This window comes from Aythya marila, assembly GCF_965140915.1.
Source record: "Aythya marila genome assembly, chromosome: Z".
Classification (NCBI taxonomy): domain Eukaryota; kingdom Metazoa; phylum Chordata; class Aves; order Anseriformes; family Anatidae; genus Aythya; species Aythya marila.
Window position 1 is genome coordinate 11,672,545 of NC_139080.1, and position 15,139 is coordinate 11,687,683.

At 39.3% G+C, this 15,139-nt stretch overlaps 1 protein-coding gene across 2 annotated transcripts in view; it reads right to left on the reverse strand.

Moving 5' to 3' along the window:
* Nucleotides 1–363: 363 nt before the first annotated feature.
* The window catches only part of ADAMTS12 (ADAM metallopeptidase with thrombospondin type 1 motif 12), a 177,115-nt gene continuing 162,339 nt past the window's right edge, over nt 364–15,139 (reverse strand). For both annotated transcript variants that reach the window (XM_082782644.1, XM_082782645.1), the window contains 5 exons: nt 11,586–11,738; nt 9,343–9,516; nt 7,490–7,636; nt 5,350–5,503; nt 364–3,256 (listed from right to left, as the gene is read on the reverse strand). In XM_082782644.1, the coding sequence (XP_082638770.1) occupies nt 3,021–3,256; nt 5,350–5,503; nt 7,490–7,636; nt 9,343–9,516; nt 11,586–11,738 (864 nt within the window). In that variant the 3' untranslated portion in view covers nt 364–3,020. The remainder of the gene's footprint in view (nt 3,257–5,349; nt 5,504–7,489; nt 7,637–9,342; nt 9,517–11,585; nt 11,739–15,139) is intronic.

Below are 15,139 nucleotides of genomic sequence, written 5' to 3' on the forward strand. Positions count from 1 at the left end.
AACACTTCCCACAGTTGGCATACATACATACATCTGCTGCCAGGGCACATCTGCTGGATCTCAGGATGTAAGATGTCATATATTTAATAGGAAATAACTTAGTACCATGATTTATTCTGCCACATTTTCCCTCTCCTCTTTAACGATCTCTTTTGTGTTGGAATATCAAGCATCAAAATATGTTAATGATGAGGATTCTGCTGGAATAACTAGATAGAAAGCACAGGAAGATACTGTCTTAGGGTTTTGTTGTTTTTTTCTTTTTTTTCTTTTTCATTGTAATCCCATTTTATGAATCTTCTTGCACTGGAAACAAAATACCAGAGACATCAGATGTAAGCAATGCCATTTATTGAAGCTTGAAACAAATATGTCATTGTAGTTTGCTTTTTAAAACTTGAAATATTAGAACAAGCAGTGAATGTGCCAAATACACATTTTTCCTGAACAACCTGTTGAAGCTGAAGTGTTTCAGGCTAATGTGATAATACAATGATATTATGCCTCGGCACTTAATACTCCATTCAGTTTTGAGAATAGCAACCATCTGGGTTAGGATCATAAATCCACCTTTACTTAAAAAGAGATATGTCATAAGAAAAGAACCTTGCTAATGGATGGCAGAGATGTTTGCAAATACTGTTAGCGTAGAGGAGATATTAGGCTGATGAGTGCAATGTAAAAACCTATGTAAAATACAGCAGTGGCACTGCCCTATTAAAATGGTTCGTGTTGTCACAGTCTCTTCCCTAGTTTTAAGCTGAGCAACAGTGCTGACTGTACTTCCCTGGGTAGAAAGTCCTTCATATCACTTACTCACTTTTATCCATTTCAAATGAAATAACAGCCCCCTGTAGTAAACAATGAAGCCAGGAATGGTTTTACTCCACCAGTGCTGCAAAGAGCAGTGGAAGGCACAACCTCCCAGGCACTTTTCCTCCCACCTGCACTACCTCCACTCAGTCAGCTCCCTTCTCATTAGCTCACAAGCCTGATGTCTGTTTGCTGACTTCCACTGTGCATTCCCACCAGTCTAGTCTGCTTGGCCATCAGACAACTGCCTGTACTTGGCTTTACAGGCTCTGCTTTACACAATGCAGCCTGGGGCCAAACCCTGCTTAAATGCTTTCTGAATCACAGATGGGACACCTCCACTCCTTCACATGATTCAGTTCTTCACATGATTCCTCCCACGGAATAAGAACCAATCTGCCTTCTCTTGTTCAGAGGGCCGGTAGTCATTCAGGACCTCAGAAGGACATAAGCACACTGTGATACTGAAAAAGCAGTATGTCTGGCATTGGCCAGCAACACCACAGATATGTATTATTTTAAGAAAATGTGCATGTAGGCTATGTACACCCATGCATGCACACGCACCACTGTAAGTCATTGCCTGCAGCTATTTATACTAGCACCATATTTGTATCAGTGGATTTTGAGTTTTATCAGCACCTATAACTGGGGTTACATTGCCATCGCAGGGGTTAGTAAATCTAACCTTACCATGCTGCATATCCTGAACTCCCAGAGACTTCAAGTGAAGAAGTGAGCCCTTAGCCAAAGGTCACAAACCTATGAAAAAGGACAATTAGACTTGTGGTCTTCATTAGGTTAATATGATATAGTCAGGCCCAAATATTTCCATTAACTTTCATAAAAGTCTGTCTAGAAATACAACTATTGATAATCATAACTCTGTAACCATAGTGACACTTCGATTCATGGCTATGTATCTCACTCTACATTGCACAAAATATGACATTTCCCTGTATTACAATCTCAAATCGTTAGGTGGCCAGGGAGTAAATACATGATTTTCAAAAGAGCACGAAGAGCCAAGGTGTCCAACTCCTACTGAATTTCAAAGGAATCTAAATGTCAGACTCTGTCCACCTCTTTTGAAAATGCCCACCCTTCCTTCAAAGGGTCCAGTCTGGCGTCCCTAAGCGTTGTTCTGCCATTTTCAATAACACACTATTCAAAACACTGTTTGGCTGGTGCTCTCCTAATGCCAGAGGTCCAGAGCTATGCAGATACTCTGGTTTTAGGTTCCTAATCCCAGATGTCATCACCTTCACTATGATCAAGGATTTGCATGGCGGGGGGGATGAAGTTTGCTGTGAGTGAGGTGATAAGAGTAATGTGGATGTGGGTTTATGCTCTACAGGAAATACTGGATTAAATGATAGAACTGTCACTGATTATCTGTGTGAATTATATATCTGCCTATTCAGGTGGTAGATGCAAACAGCTTTGCTTTCATGGTACCAATAAATGTTGCTTAAAGCATATCTGGGAACTTAACATTCCAGATTTGGTGGGTTTCTTCTTCTTTTTTTTTTATTTTTATTTTTTTTGTTTGTTTTGTTTTTGTTTTGTTTTTACATTAGAGCAAGAAGCAGGAGAAAACTGGCCAGGACAGGCTATTTCTGAGGTATCCTTTAGATGTTGAGTCAAGTACTAAATGAAAACGTTTTCTTTTAAAAAACACATTTCAGATCAGCCTACACATCATAATCAGTTATTATAAAACTCTACTTTTGTCTTTATAACAACTGAAGTGAGCAAACAATATAGAGAAACACTGACACCTCACCTTGATTCTGAAAAAAAAAGAACAGAAAAGTGAGTGAGCACAGGGGAATGGTTGTCCCATCATCCGCCTTCACTCAGCACTCTTAAGTGGTGCTGCTGTTCCAAGAGAGTTTTGGAAAAGAGATGGAAGAAAGAGCAAGCAAAACAATCATTAAAAAACACAAAACAACCTTCTTCCAAGCTTGCCTATAGCCTCTATGCACATCTTAGTACTAGCTGCTTGCACATTGCAAATAATGTTACAAATTCTGGACTTCTACAGGTGAAAAAATGAAGCAGTACATTAGAACTGATAACCGTAAGGAATGTGTTTTCCCAGTTATGATCACAGATTTCCATGTATGTTGGACGGTTCAGAAAAAACATGAAGAAACAAAACCTGTAAACAGAAGCCCCATCCAAACGAACTACATAAAAAGCAGCTAGTGCTGAGCAGCTTGGTTGTTGTTTTCTTGGTTTTGAGGTGATTTTCTTCTAAGTTTAGTATAATTTTGTTGCTTGAGGCCTCGCTGATCCCAATATCTTGCTTTGTTACGAACTCGGGGATGACTACACGTGGAGCAGCACTGAGTCTGTATGGACGGCACCAAGCACTTGCCAATGCTTTTCAGCCTCTGGCAGAAGTGGACTGACAGTTGGTCATTGCTGCAGGGTAGGCCTATGGTGGAGAAGATGAGAAGAATTAGCTATATTTTGCTGACAAATCATCAGCACTTCCAGAATCTTAAACTGCACGTATGTTAAGGCTCATACTTAGGACAACTTTCGCTTCCTTTGTATTACTTGTCAGCTCAAGCCTCCTGAAATTTTAGGACTAATAAGTTAAAAGTTCCTATTAAACTTCACATGACCTTCTGCCTTGGAAAATACAGCACTTTTTTATTATTGTTCAGTGTGGGTTTACTTTTGCAGAAGACAGAGCTGGTTGATGTTTCTGACTTCACTATTTCTGCTTTTAAGAACTGCCACAGAGATTCAGTAACAATGATTTGTGTGTATGGCACTTTGACATTCTTGTAACAGTGCATTTAAAATAAGCCCAAAGAGCTGCAGTGTGCTGCAGAGAAATGCAGGGCAAGCAGGAAGAGCATAAACAAGGCATGTAGAACTACAAGTTCAGCTTGGCTCTACTTTCTGCAGCACTAGGATAAGCCAGGGATTGCTAATATCAGTAGTAAGGTGCTGATAGGGCTGTAGTAGCTTAAATAAACTGACACATGTCAGATTTGGTTAGGCATTACTGAAATGGAGGTCCTGAGCTGTGAGAAGAGATGGCTGAGAGAAGGCAAAACTTTGCAAAAGCAGAAAGGCGGTGGATTAGTTGAATGCAGGATTTGTTCAACAAAACCCTCAACACTGGATCTAGGGAAACACAGTGAAACCAGCAGAAAGTGGTTTACAATAGATAGGAGGACTTCTTTTCAAAGCAGGCTATGAAATGCTGCAACTTGCTGCCAGAAAAGATGGCAGAAGCAGACAGCACTGTAGGTTCAAAAAGGGGCGTACCATATTCATGGAAAAAGTTCCATAAATGGAAACCAAAGGAACCAGGCTAGGATGCCTTTAATAGCCCTAATATATCAGTTGGGAATGCTGGTAGAATACCAATGAAATGAACCACAGAGAACGACTAAGCTCCTGTACTTTCCCTAAGTGGTACTTCCTAATGCCATCACTGGAGACAAAGTATTGGGCTGCATGCACCACTGGACTGCCCACTAGGTTATTTCCTATGCTATATTGGCTTCTTTACAGAAATAACTACTAACTAATCTGTGTAGGTACTATTTACCTGAGTCTGTCTTTCCAAACAAGGAGAGGATAGGAGATGAGCAAACCAGTTCGACCTTAGGACAAAGCATGTGCTAAAGATCTGTGAATAGCAGGAGGAGTAAAGCAACTTTTATCACTCTCAAGCACATAACCAGATCTGCACTGCTCTCAGGAGTTAAACTCGTCAATCATCAGATTGCACTCTTACTGCTGACTTGCTAGGAGGGAAGAACCCTCCTCCAAAAGCTCTTTGAAGGCTCTTCCAGAACGGATCTGAGCTGTTGCTGTGGGTACCTGTTGGATACTGCTGTACACAGACTACAGAGCTTCAGGTTTTCCTCCACTTTATATTTGTCACAAAGAGAGATAAATGTACTTGTCTGTAATTTTCCCCCCACTCAGTCCCTTTTTTCCTGGCCAATTATCATCTGTGGGAGTTTTATTCTCTCCACCTCTTCATTTTGGAGATAGTTTCACTCTAGGGATCACTGAATTCATAGTGCCAATGGAGTATCTGGGTTCACTGCCAGTCAGATTTTTCTTAGAGTATCTTTTTCACTTTGCTTGCTTGTACTCCCATCCCAGAATCTGCAGTGCCTATAGGGGTGTCTGTCTTAAGAAAAGTCATCTGTATGGACTTGCAGCATTTCCTACCACAGCCCTTAAAGCAGCCTATGAGTTATCTAAAACCAATCAATATAGGAAGACCCATTAATTTAGTTGCGGCAGCATCACAAATTAGGGATGCATGCTCAGAGAACTGTTTTCCCCATCATAGCAACACAAGGCCAGAAGGGCTGGAGAACATAACGTGGTTCTGCCAATAGTGTGGCTGAGCAGTAGCAGGTTAGGCTAACCTATAAATACCGAGCCTGTAGCACTCAAAACAAGCGTATAGATTGTGTCAGTTCCCAGCTTTGCAGGACCTCAGAACAAAGAGCTCTTTGGACACCATCTGCCACAGGTGTATTATCATACCTGTGATTTTCCTGCACTCTTGTAGATTGCATTTCTGATGCTCTGTTGGCTTGGACTTATCTGCACACATACTGTCATCTTCAGTTTTGTTAGTTTCTGTATTCATGCACTTCACAGTTCTTTGCTGAATGCCCCCTCCACAGGAAACAGTGCACTGAAAGAGTCATTTTAACACATTTACAAGTCTTTTAAGTGGAAATTGTGCACTATGCCAGTATTTGAGCTGTAATGTGACAGAAAGCTAAAAACACTGTATGATCCAGAAACAATGACAATAAAATACTTTGTGTACTTCATTCTCCATATAAACATTTCCATGATGTATTGTGGCAAGATTTGTAAGGATACAGTGGACAGGGAAATAGAACAAATACAGCATCTTGGAATGTGTAAGCAGGGTGAAAGGAGTGTTTTCTACAGAAATGCAAAAGCTACATAGACAGTAGTAATCCAAATTAGTATTGCAAAATGACAAATTTTGTTTCCCATGTGTTTTGTTTTTTTTTTTTACCAGTTGTATTAAACATGAATAATCTCTGTCAATTAAAATGTTAGGTCTAGAAATGTCTGAGCTTAAGATTTCAGAAAAGCTCAGTGAGAAGTTTTTTCTTTGGTGACATTTGCACTGTGGTTACCCTTTCTTCATGACAACAAAACAACCACCAGCTGCTTATTCTGACTACAGACAGATGGCCATAATAGAACATTTTCAAACCATGTTTCTTTACTTGTCTAAAAATTCACTTAATTCTTCATTCCAGAGCTTATGAGAATTCAACTGAATTTTAAATTCTTATTCTCTTCAGATAAAGAGTGGCCAGCAAGATAAAACAGTTCAATAGATACAGAATGGCAGCTGATGAAGTGCAAGAGATGAATACACAACTCGTAGCTCTTTAATTTTGCTGCAAATCATCCTCTCTGTATTGTATACCTCTGTATGTATGACACAATCTTTTTAGTGTGAAGTACATGAAGAGATCTCAGATACCCTTTCTGCAACTTTAATGTTTAAAACTTTTTTTCTTTTTTAAATAAAGTATAATAAATGGGATTAATAAATCAGCTGCTATACATTCTGGTATACAGTTGCTTTCACTTCCATGTTTAAGTGTCAGAGTTGAAACCATTACATTACTCTAATTTCCCATTTGAAGGCTTTCTCTCAAAAGCCAGCCCTCATTACATTTTCTGTGTTAAATGACTCTCCAATATTTACTTATTTATGGCTCCTGGCTTCTGGTGTTCTTTCAATGTTCTCTTCTATTATGAGGAGTATTTGTAATGTATGAATAGGTTTACAAAGGAAACTGGAGGGAAAGATTTATTAGATATACCAGATTTTTTATAAATAGCATGTACTGCAGTTACGGGAAGGTTCTCCAAACATATACACACATATATTCATCAGCTAGATTCCCAGAATCCAAAGTGGAAGGCTATTTGTCAAAATTCAGAACTTCTGTTTGTGTGGACAATTCCAGTATTCAACTAAGTTGCTTTCAGGATATCCTCCTGGCTCCCCAATCTGCCTCCTTGCTTGCCCTCTCCCCTGTTCCAATTCACAAGCTGTGAAACATTACAATGACTGGAAAGGCTCTGAAAGCACAGACCAAACAGGCTAGCTGTGCTAGGAGGGACTCAACTAGGTTTGTATCAGGGACTTTTATTAGCAATTCAAGCTCTTCCCTCCCTCTCTAAAGATAGTCTGTCTTCTTGTCTCTTTGAAATTTTACCTGACTTTGGATCTAACAGAACATGATTGAATTTATTAGTCTCTTTCAATGGAAAATTTCAAATGAATAAGGGAAGAATATCAATGGTAACACATTCTTTGTTCAAAAAGGAAAAAGAATCATCCCTATAATGTTGATCACTTGAAGGAACTGGAGCTGGCTCTGAAATGTTTGGTAATATTTTCAAGAGATCTCCCATCATAGCCCTAGCTGTGCATAAGAATTTACACCTGTCAGGGGCACTGAAGTTCACAGACAGGTAGATAATTAATTGTCTGCCTAATCCCGCCTCCATTTTTTGCTTTAACACATTGTTTAATCTTTAAGTAATAGCAACAATTTAAATACTACCAGATACAGCCAAGTCATGAAAACAAATACAGCAACAAAGAGTGGAAACCTACCGGGCCCCATGTCTGGTTAATCCATTGCGTACAAGGTTGCCTGTTACATGGTACCATGGCAGCAGGTCTTTTTGTCCAGTCACAATTGCCTTCTTCTGGGCAGTAGATACGTCGCTTTTGCTGGCCACCACCACATGTTCTTGAGCACTAACACAAAAGATGCACAAACACACAAGAAGAGAGGTGGGAATGAATAAGAGCCCAGTAACAGACCATAAAGACAAGCAAAGTATTCTTCATTTAGAAATGTGGATACACAGGTAACAGGAAGCATGTCCTGGACCTATATAATTCTTTTTTTTTTTTTCTTTGATCTAGAAAGATGTACAGAATAGCCTACATACCAAGTCTTAAAATCCAGATGAGAAGAAAAGCTCTGCAGTGAGAAATGTATTTAATCATATGCTTGGAAATAGACAGGGAAGAAGCTGTTACTGGTCCGAAATACTTGGGAGAAAGCTGTTCCTGACATATATTAATGCAAGTAATAAGACAGCACAGAACTAGCAACACAGAATAGGCAATGCAGAACTGCTCATGCAACACCACCACAAACAGTAATTTCTCTAACAAAAATGAGATTGCAAGTCATGTGCCTGCAGGATTAATCTGCAATATTTACAGAAGACAGTAAAAGTTCATGGGATGAAACATCTCATTTTTATGAGGTGGTTGGGGACATTAAAATTCACCCAGTGCTAACAATAAATTAACTGCAGAATGGCAATAAAAAGCATCACACAAGGACGGTATCAGAGTTATTTTTTAAGCATTGTTGTCCCTTTTCTATTATTAGTTTTCAACTAATTTTTTACTACTATTCATTAGGTCTGCAGTAGAGCCTGCCTGAAATACAGACAAGATTTGTACTCTAACATGAAATAAGGTGCCAGATATACTTTGAATATTGCATTGTTCCTGTCCTAAGAGGAACTGCATCCCTATGGACAGGGGATCAGAGCTGGCATCTAATAAACGAACCTTTTCGATCCAATTCTACCCGGTATGCTCAATTTGAGGACAACTGCCAGGTTGGACAACTGTTTTTATAGAATATTTTAAGTGGCAAACTATGAATTCATCACAATCATTTGGTTACTCTAATTATTTACTCCCTGCTGACTGCTCTGACAGGAAACCCACAACTGGCACACAGGATGATGTCTCCTACTGCTTATGGCAGGTGGGACGTGTCAGTGACAAGAAAGGAATGTGACCACCTCCCTTAAAATCCAAAAGTATAGGGTCCATAATGATACAAACATTGCAGCACTTCCTCCAGAGCTGCGTTTATTGGGAGCAAACATTCAAAGATCATCAGCCTACGTGCTTTAGCTGACATAAATATGTGCCTGGCTGCCTACGAAAGTTTGTTGGTACAAATTTAAATCACTAAGTGACCCCAAAATCAGATTTACATCATGTCTGACCTCAGCCTCTGGCCCATAAAATTCCAGCCACAAAAAGCATAAAAACAAATTCTAAATAGATCATAATGAGAAAGCAGTGTAACAACGGCAGCAAAAGGTAAAAGTTTGAATGAATCTCATTTACGGATCCAGCAGCATAGCTTTAACAAATCTACTTCATCTTCCAGGCCATCTGCTTCTCTGTTTCAGGGTAAGGTAATTTACCGCTGTGTAACACACGCAATCCTAAGAATGATTCTGGGAAGCCTTACTAACGTCTATGATGACTTTTGCTTTAAGCATACACAAAGACTGCAGCGTCTCTAAGTGTGATAGCTGTGTTTCTTCTTTTGTGCAGAAGTTTACTTAGCAGTGTGGGACATACTGCCACTGTTAAACAACAGCTAATAGCTCATTCCCAGAGTCTCTTTTAAAGACCAGTACCTCATTCCAGGCTTCCACATGCCACTGCAGGCAAGGCTCCATATTACAACTGGTGCTGGGTTGTGGTTTATATCCAAGTAATTGGCAATGAAAAGGCCTGAGAAGTCGCTTTTCACGAATGTCAATGCACTGAACATCTCGGGTCTTGAAACCACCGCTGCAGTTAGCAGAGCACTGTAAACAAAACAGAAAGGAGCACTTCTTCGAATGATGCCAACAGCTGAGCCCTTCCAGTCTCCCTTTTATCCCCAGAGCTTGCTCAAAGTGCCTCATGCATCAGTACCAGCTTTCATCCCCAAATACCACAGCCTCTCCTGCTGCTCAGGAAGAAATGAATTTGCTACCCTAAGGATAAGGACAAATACACATTTAATTATTCTGTCTTCATCCAGAATTAAAGCCTATTCTGCCAATGCCACTGAATAACCACAGATTAGCTTTAACTTCTATGACTGTGGCATTAGTTGTTATCTTGCAACATTCTCGTTTACATCAATAATGATTCTTGATTTGAACAAGGAAACTGAACATCCTATTTCCCCTGGGAGTAGGAGAACGGGTGAAAGGGGTGTCCAGGTCCTTGTTTACAGAAGTCTCTGCCCCTCTGAATAAAAACAATGGACAAAATTGACTGTGCAAGAAACTCAGTACACAGCAGCCTGAAAACACATGCAAATTGTATTTGGTAATAAACTCAGACTATAAGACCTACTCTGAAACACCTTTACTTTAGGAGAGGGGAAGAATTAGATGAGAGGAAGAGAACACAAAGATTTACTACACTGGCAGTGGGATACAGCTGTCTTGCTGTGGTAAGTTGCCTTAAAATCTTTGAAACAAGTAATGAGAGAAAGAATTGCTGCTTGCAAAAGCAAACAAAAAATATCCATTTTAATATATGAAATTGTAGTTAGGTTTGTATAGTTCAATTGCTGTAAACTAAGGATGGCTTACACAACAGAAATCTGCTAGTAAAGGCCTTTTATCTCAAAGTGTCCTCTTGGACTGAGGTTTAAAACATTTGTTTCCCATAATATTTTAACATTAAATCTGATTTCTAGCTACTTTTTGTGACACAACCATCACCTACTTGTTGCAAGAGCAATAACTTTTACAAAGGAAGAGTGAAGGTGAAATATGTCTCGCTTGAAGTAGGACTGCAGAATGTCTGTACATCATTTAAAATTAATTTTGAAGGTTTAAGTGTGGTTATGGCCTTGCCTGGACTTTCTACACAAGCACGTATTTCAAGTACAAATCAGTTCTATGTCAAAAAGCTCAATAATATAACCCAGGTTTTGTAACTATAATCTTTTCTGCAGACTCTTCTCTGCATAAATCTGCCCTCCAGTCCAATGGCAACATAACAGTCTACAAAAATGATAAGTGTCTGAGAAAGTTTGAGACACCTATCTTTCTATCCCTTCCTAAATCAACGTTATTTCAAATAGAATTCTGCAGTTCTTCCTCTTCTGAGTCTTGAAAAATAGCTCACTACCTGATGCCCCAGTTCTAAACAGCATGAAGACAAAACATAATAAGCTTCAAGAAGTCACGAAAGTCCTTCCAGGTGTTCACCACACACCTTACAATATCAAAAAAAGAACTCAAACACAATTCCTTGGGTTCCACTTAACCACTTAAAAGTATCCACTTGGATGCTTTCCTGTGTGTTGCCCAGACCTTTGTATGTAACTTGGACTAAAAACCACCCTAGCCAAATCAGGCATTCTCCCCGTTACATATTTCTTTATTTCTTTCTCTTTCTTTCTTTCTTTTTTTAAATTACAAAAATTATAAGTTAAATGAACAGGGAATAGACCATTCCATGTGAGAAATGAGTAGACACTGGCCAAGGTGAACAGGAGCGTGAAAAGTCCCTCTCCCAAATTTTTACCTCCTTATTAAAATTAGGATATGCCTATAGAGGCAGAGATCAAAAAGAAACACTTGCAAATATGTAGAGCTTTGCCCTAGGATCTCCACAGAACATGGACCATGAGCTGTGCATTAGTTCTAGGTTCAAGATTTAATGAGCATGACCCCCCCACAGGAAGAATAAAATTCACAGCAGGTGCATTACCATAAATAACTTAGTCAGGAAATTAGCACTGGATGGTCAACTGGGAATCATGTATGCATTCATTAAGTAAATGCTTATTTTAAAAATGAATAGTTAGAAATCCCTAGTCTTTGAAGTTAGCAAGCTTACTGTTCAAACGCAGCTCTCCAAATGAAGTTACCTTGCTCCAATTTCCTGTTTTCCAGCTAGCACATGGGCGGAGATAACATTTTCTGACAGAATCAGGCTGTTTTGTGTGTTGACAGTGAGATGCATTTTTACTGCTGCACTCCACGTGTCTCCAGAAAGCTCCCATTCCACAGGTGGTAGAGCACTGGCCAAGGGGAGAGGAAAGCCCAAGGGGAAAACCTGAGATTAGTAAATCATTCTGGTAACAATTCAGGTGCCTGAACAAAAATATCTAGAGATTTTAGATAGCCTAGGTTATCTGAGAAGTCTGTACAGATGTTCAAAAGAAGACTTAAATTTACTTGTCTTACATGTACTTAAAATTACAAAGGAGGGCTTTCTGTTGCTTTGTTAGGAAAATACCAATTCTGCCTTACAGCATGCAAACATTCTGATTTATACTCTGGAAAACTTCTGCTTATTGAGACATTCTAAATCTGTACCAGCTGTTCCAACATTTCCCTCTCTGATCTTTGGGGAATCTAAGGCAAAATGTCATTGCATCCAATCTTTGTCAGCGTTCCCTCTCTATCCCTAACACTGCTAATGAGATATTTAGCAAATTGAGTACATGATGCTGAAAACCTGAAATAAATTGTGAGAGACTCCTGGGAAAACTCCACAGTAAAACGATTTTTAAAAGCATGAATCCAAAGAGTGGATAAGTGTTTCCAAAACTGCAGGACGGCTTTAGTATCAGAGCTAAGAGGCCATGGATTGTGCCAGTCTAGCTCCCAAGAGTGCCTGCTTTTCAGCAAGAAGCCCCTGTAAAGAGGTAAAAATTGACTGGAGACCCCCCTTTTACATTTTTCTGCCTTAAAATGTGAGGGACAGTAAACTATATGCATAGAGTCAAATCCAACACATGCCAAGCATATTATAGCTGGCATGAGAAACAGCATAAATAGTCCTGGATTAAGCCACTGAATAATGAAGAGAGCAACTTCTAAATTTACAAGTACAGACATATCCTAAGGAGCAAAGAAGCATCAGAATACTGGCAGTTATTCTGAAATTTATCAAGTGCATTACAGTAACAGTAGAAAGACAGGATAGCAAGAGATTCATCTACATAGAATATGGTGGTATTGAAATAGATAGATAAGTCATCAAAAAACAGGAAGCAATTTTTGCTAAGAACAGGTAAACAAGACAAAAATACACAAAGTCAGGAAACTGTAGACTAAAAATGATTTCTAAGTAAGGAACAATAAGAAAACATTCTGTCAGTGTTAGAATCAAGGTGTGTGTATGGGGAAATATAAGTCCTTCATCTCATGAGAAACGTAATAGCTGACATTCACAAAATAACAGGATAGGACAGGATGCGGCAGGTCATCTTGTCCAATCCACCTGCTCAAGCTGGACCATCTAGAGCCAGTTGCTCAGGACCATGGCCAGAAGGCAGAAATTAAGTGGGCCAGGCTTCACATAAAGTTAATTTTAACTAGAAGCAGCAGCTTGAATCAAAATAGCAAAAGATAACTAAAACATTAAAAATAGTAAATTGAGATGTGTTAAGTATCTTCAATTTGTTTTTATCAGTTCTGCAAAGCTGCATTTATTGACCATACCACAATAGCGATTCAGGTGTTCATAAATAACCTTTGAATTGTTGAGAATAATTTTTAAAAAATTATGGAAGATTAAGGAGGCCCCAGAGGATTAGAGTAGAACACCTTTCAAATTACCTTTGGGAAAACAAGACGACAGATCTATGGACTAGGAACACACAGCCTAGCTTCACAGGAAGATACAAAAGCAAAATATTAAACAATCAAGACCAAAATGGCATACAGTAACAACAATGATAAAGCAGACAACATGGACCTTTCATGAACAAATAGGGTACCTGGTTTAATGAAAAAAAGAGAGCCAGTCAACATGATGCACGTTGGCACGATTGTTCTCTTAGCAAATGATAGAAATATGACCCAAGTGAAATCATTACAATGCACATCTAATCAAAAAAATAAAATAAAGTGGTCCTCAGTGATTCAACATCACAATGAAAAGATGTTTCAAATGCGGCCCTGCAGGTCTCTGTCCAGAGCCAAGCTTTCTTCAGTATTTTCATTAAATAATTGAATGATGAAGGAGAGCATGCACTTAAAAATTTTGCAGATGACACTAAGTTGGGAGAGTTGGCAGGAACACTGGAAAACACAACCTGAATTCAAAAACGTCTTGCCAAGTAGAAAAATCTCAAGGAAACAGTAAACTGAAATTTAAAAGATGTAAAAAAACTGCATTTAGGAAAAACCTTTTATATATATATAAAGCTTTGTGTACACATATATATATCTATATATATACACAACAAACAAAACCAAGAACATATGTTGAAAATAATAATATTGTATTAAGGGATCCAGGTTTACAATGGTCCACAAATCAAATGAATCAAAATGGAATGGTTACAAAACAAGCCAAATTTCATCCCAACAGTAATATATGTAGATGTGTATGTGTGTTTATGTTTGCATATATATATACATACACACACAAAACTATACAACTATAGCTATTATTCCATTTTATTTGCCATCTGTCAGCTAGGTCCATAATGAGCACCACTGTCGATGGCTTGATGACCAGTGATGAGTGGTCCTAAGGGTGTGATCATAGAATTGTAGAATGGCTTGGGTTGGAAGGGGCCTTAAAGACCATCTAGTTCCCATTCCCCTGCATTGGGCAGGGATACCACCCATTAGATCAGGTTGCCCAGGGCCTCATCCAACCTGGTCTTGAATACCTCCAGGGATGGGGCATCCACAGCTTCTCTGTGCAGCCCATGTCAATGCCTCACCACCCTCTGAGTAAAGAATTTCCTCCTGACATCTCATCTAAATCATCTCTCTTTTAGTTTAAAAGCATTCTACCTTGTCCTATCATTATATGATAAAGCAAAAAGTTGCTCTCCATAGTTTTTATAAGCCCCCTTTAAGTATTGAAAAGCTGCAATGACATCACCTTGGAGCCTTATCTTCTCCAGGCTGCACATCCCCAGCTCCTTCAGCCTTTCTTCATAAGACAGGTGCTCCAGCCCTCTGACCATCCTCATGGCCCTCATTCGGACCCGCATGCTCTAACAGATCCGCATGCTTCTGGAACAAGCTGCCCAGAGAAGCTGTGGATGCCCCGTTCCCAGAAGGATTCAAGCCCAGGTTGAATGGTGTTTTGAACAACCTGGTGTAGTGGAAGGTTCCCTGCCCATGGCAGGGGGTTGGAATTAGGTGGTCTTTAAGGTCGCTTCCAACCCAAACCGTTCTATTTTTTCTATACTCAGTGCAACAAGGCTTCCAGTTATGGACTCTCAGCTGTACGGTTTAGCTTGGCTGTCAAAGAAAGGCCATCAAAAAAATTAAGTAACTTGTTCAGATACCAAAGTCTCTCACTTCAGGAATTATGATTTCAAGAACATCAACAAAAATGTGTATGTTTGCCCCTTCACCGGCCCTGACCTCCTGAATAAGTACTATCTCAGAACACAATAAGATAACAGTACAGAAACCTGACTGTCAAAAAGCATGGTTATGTGTATTG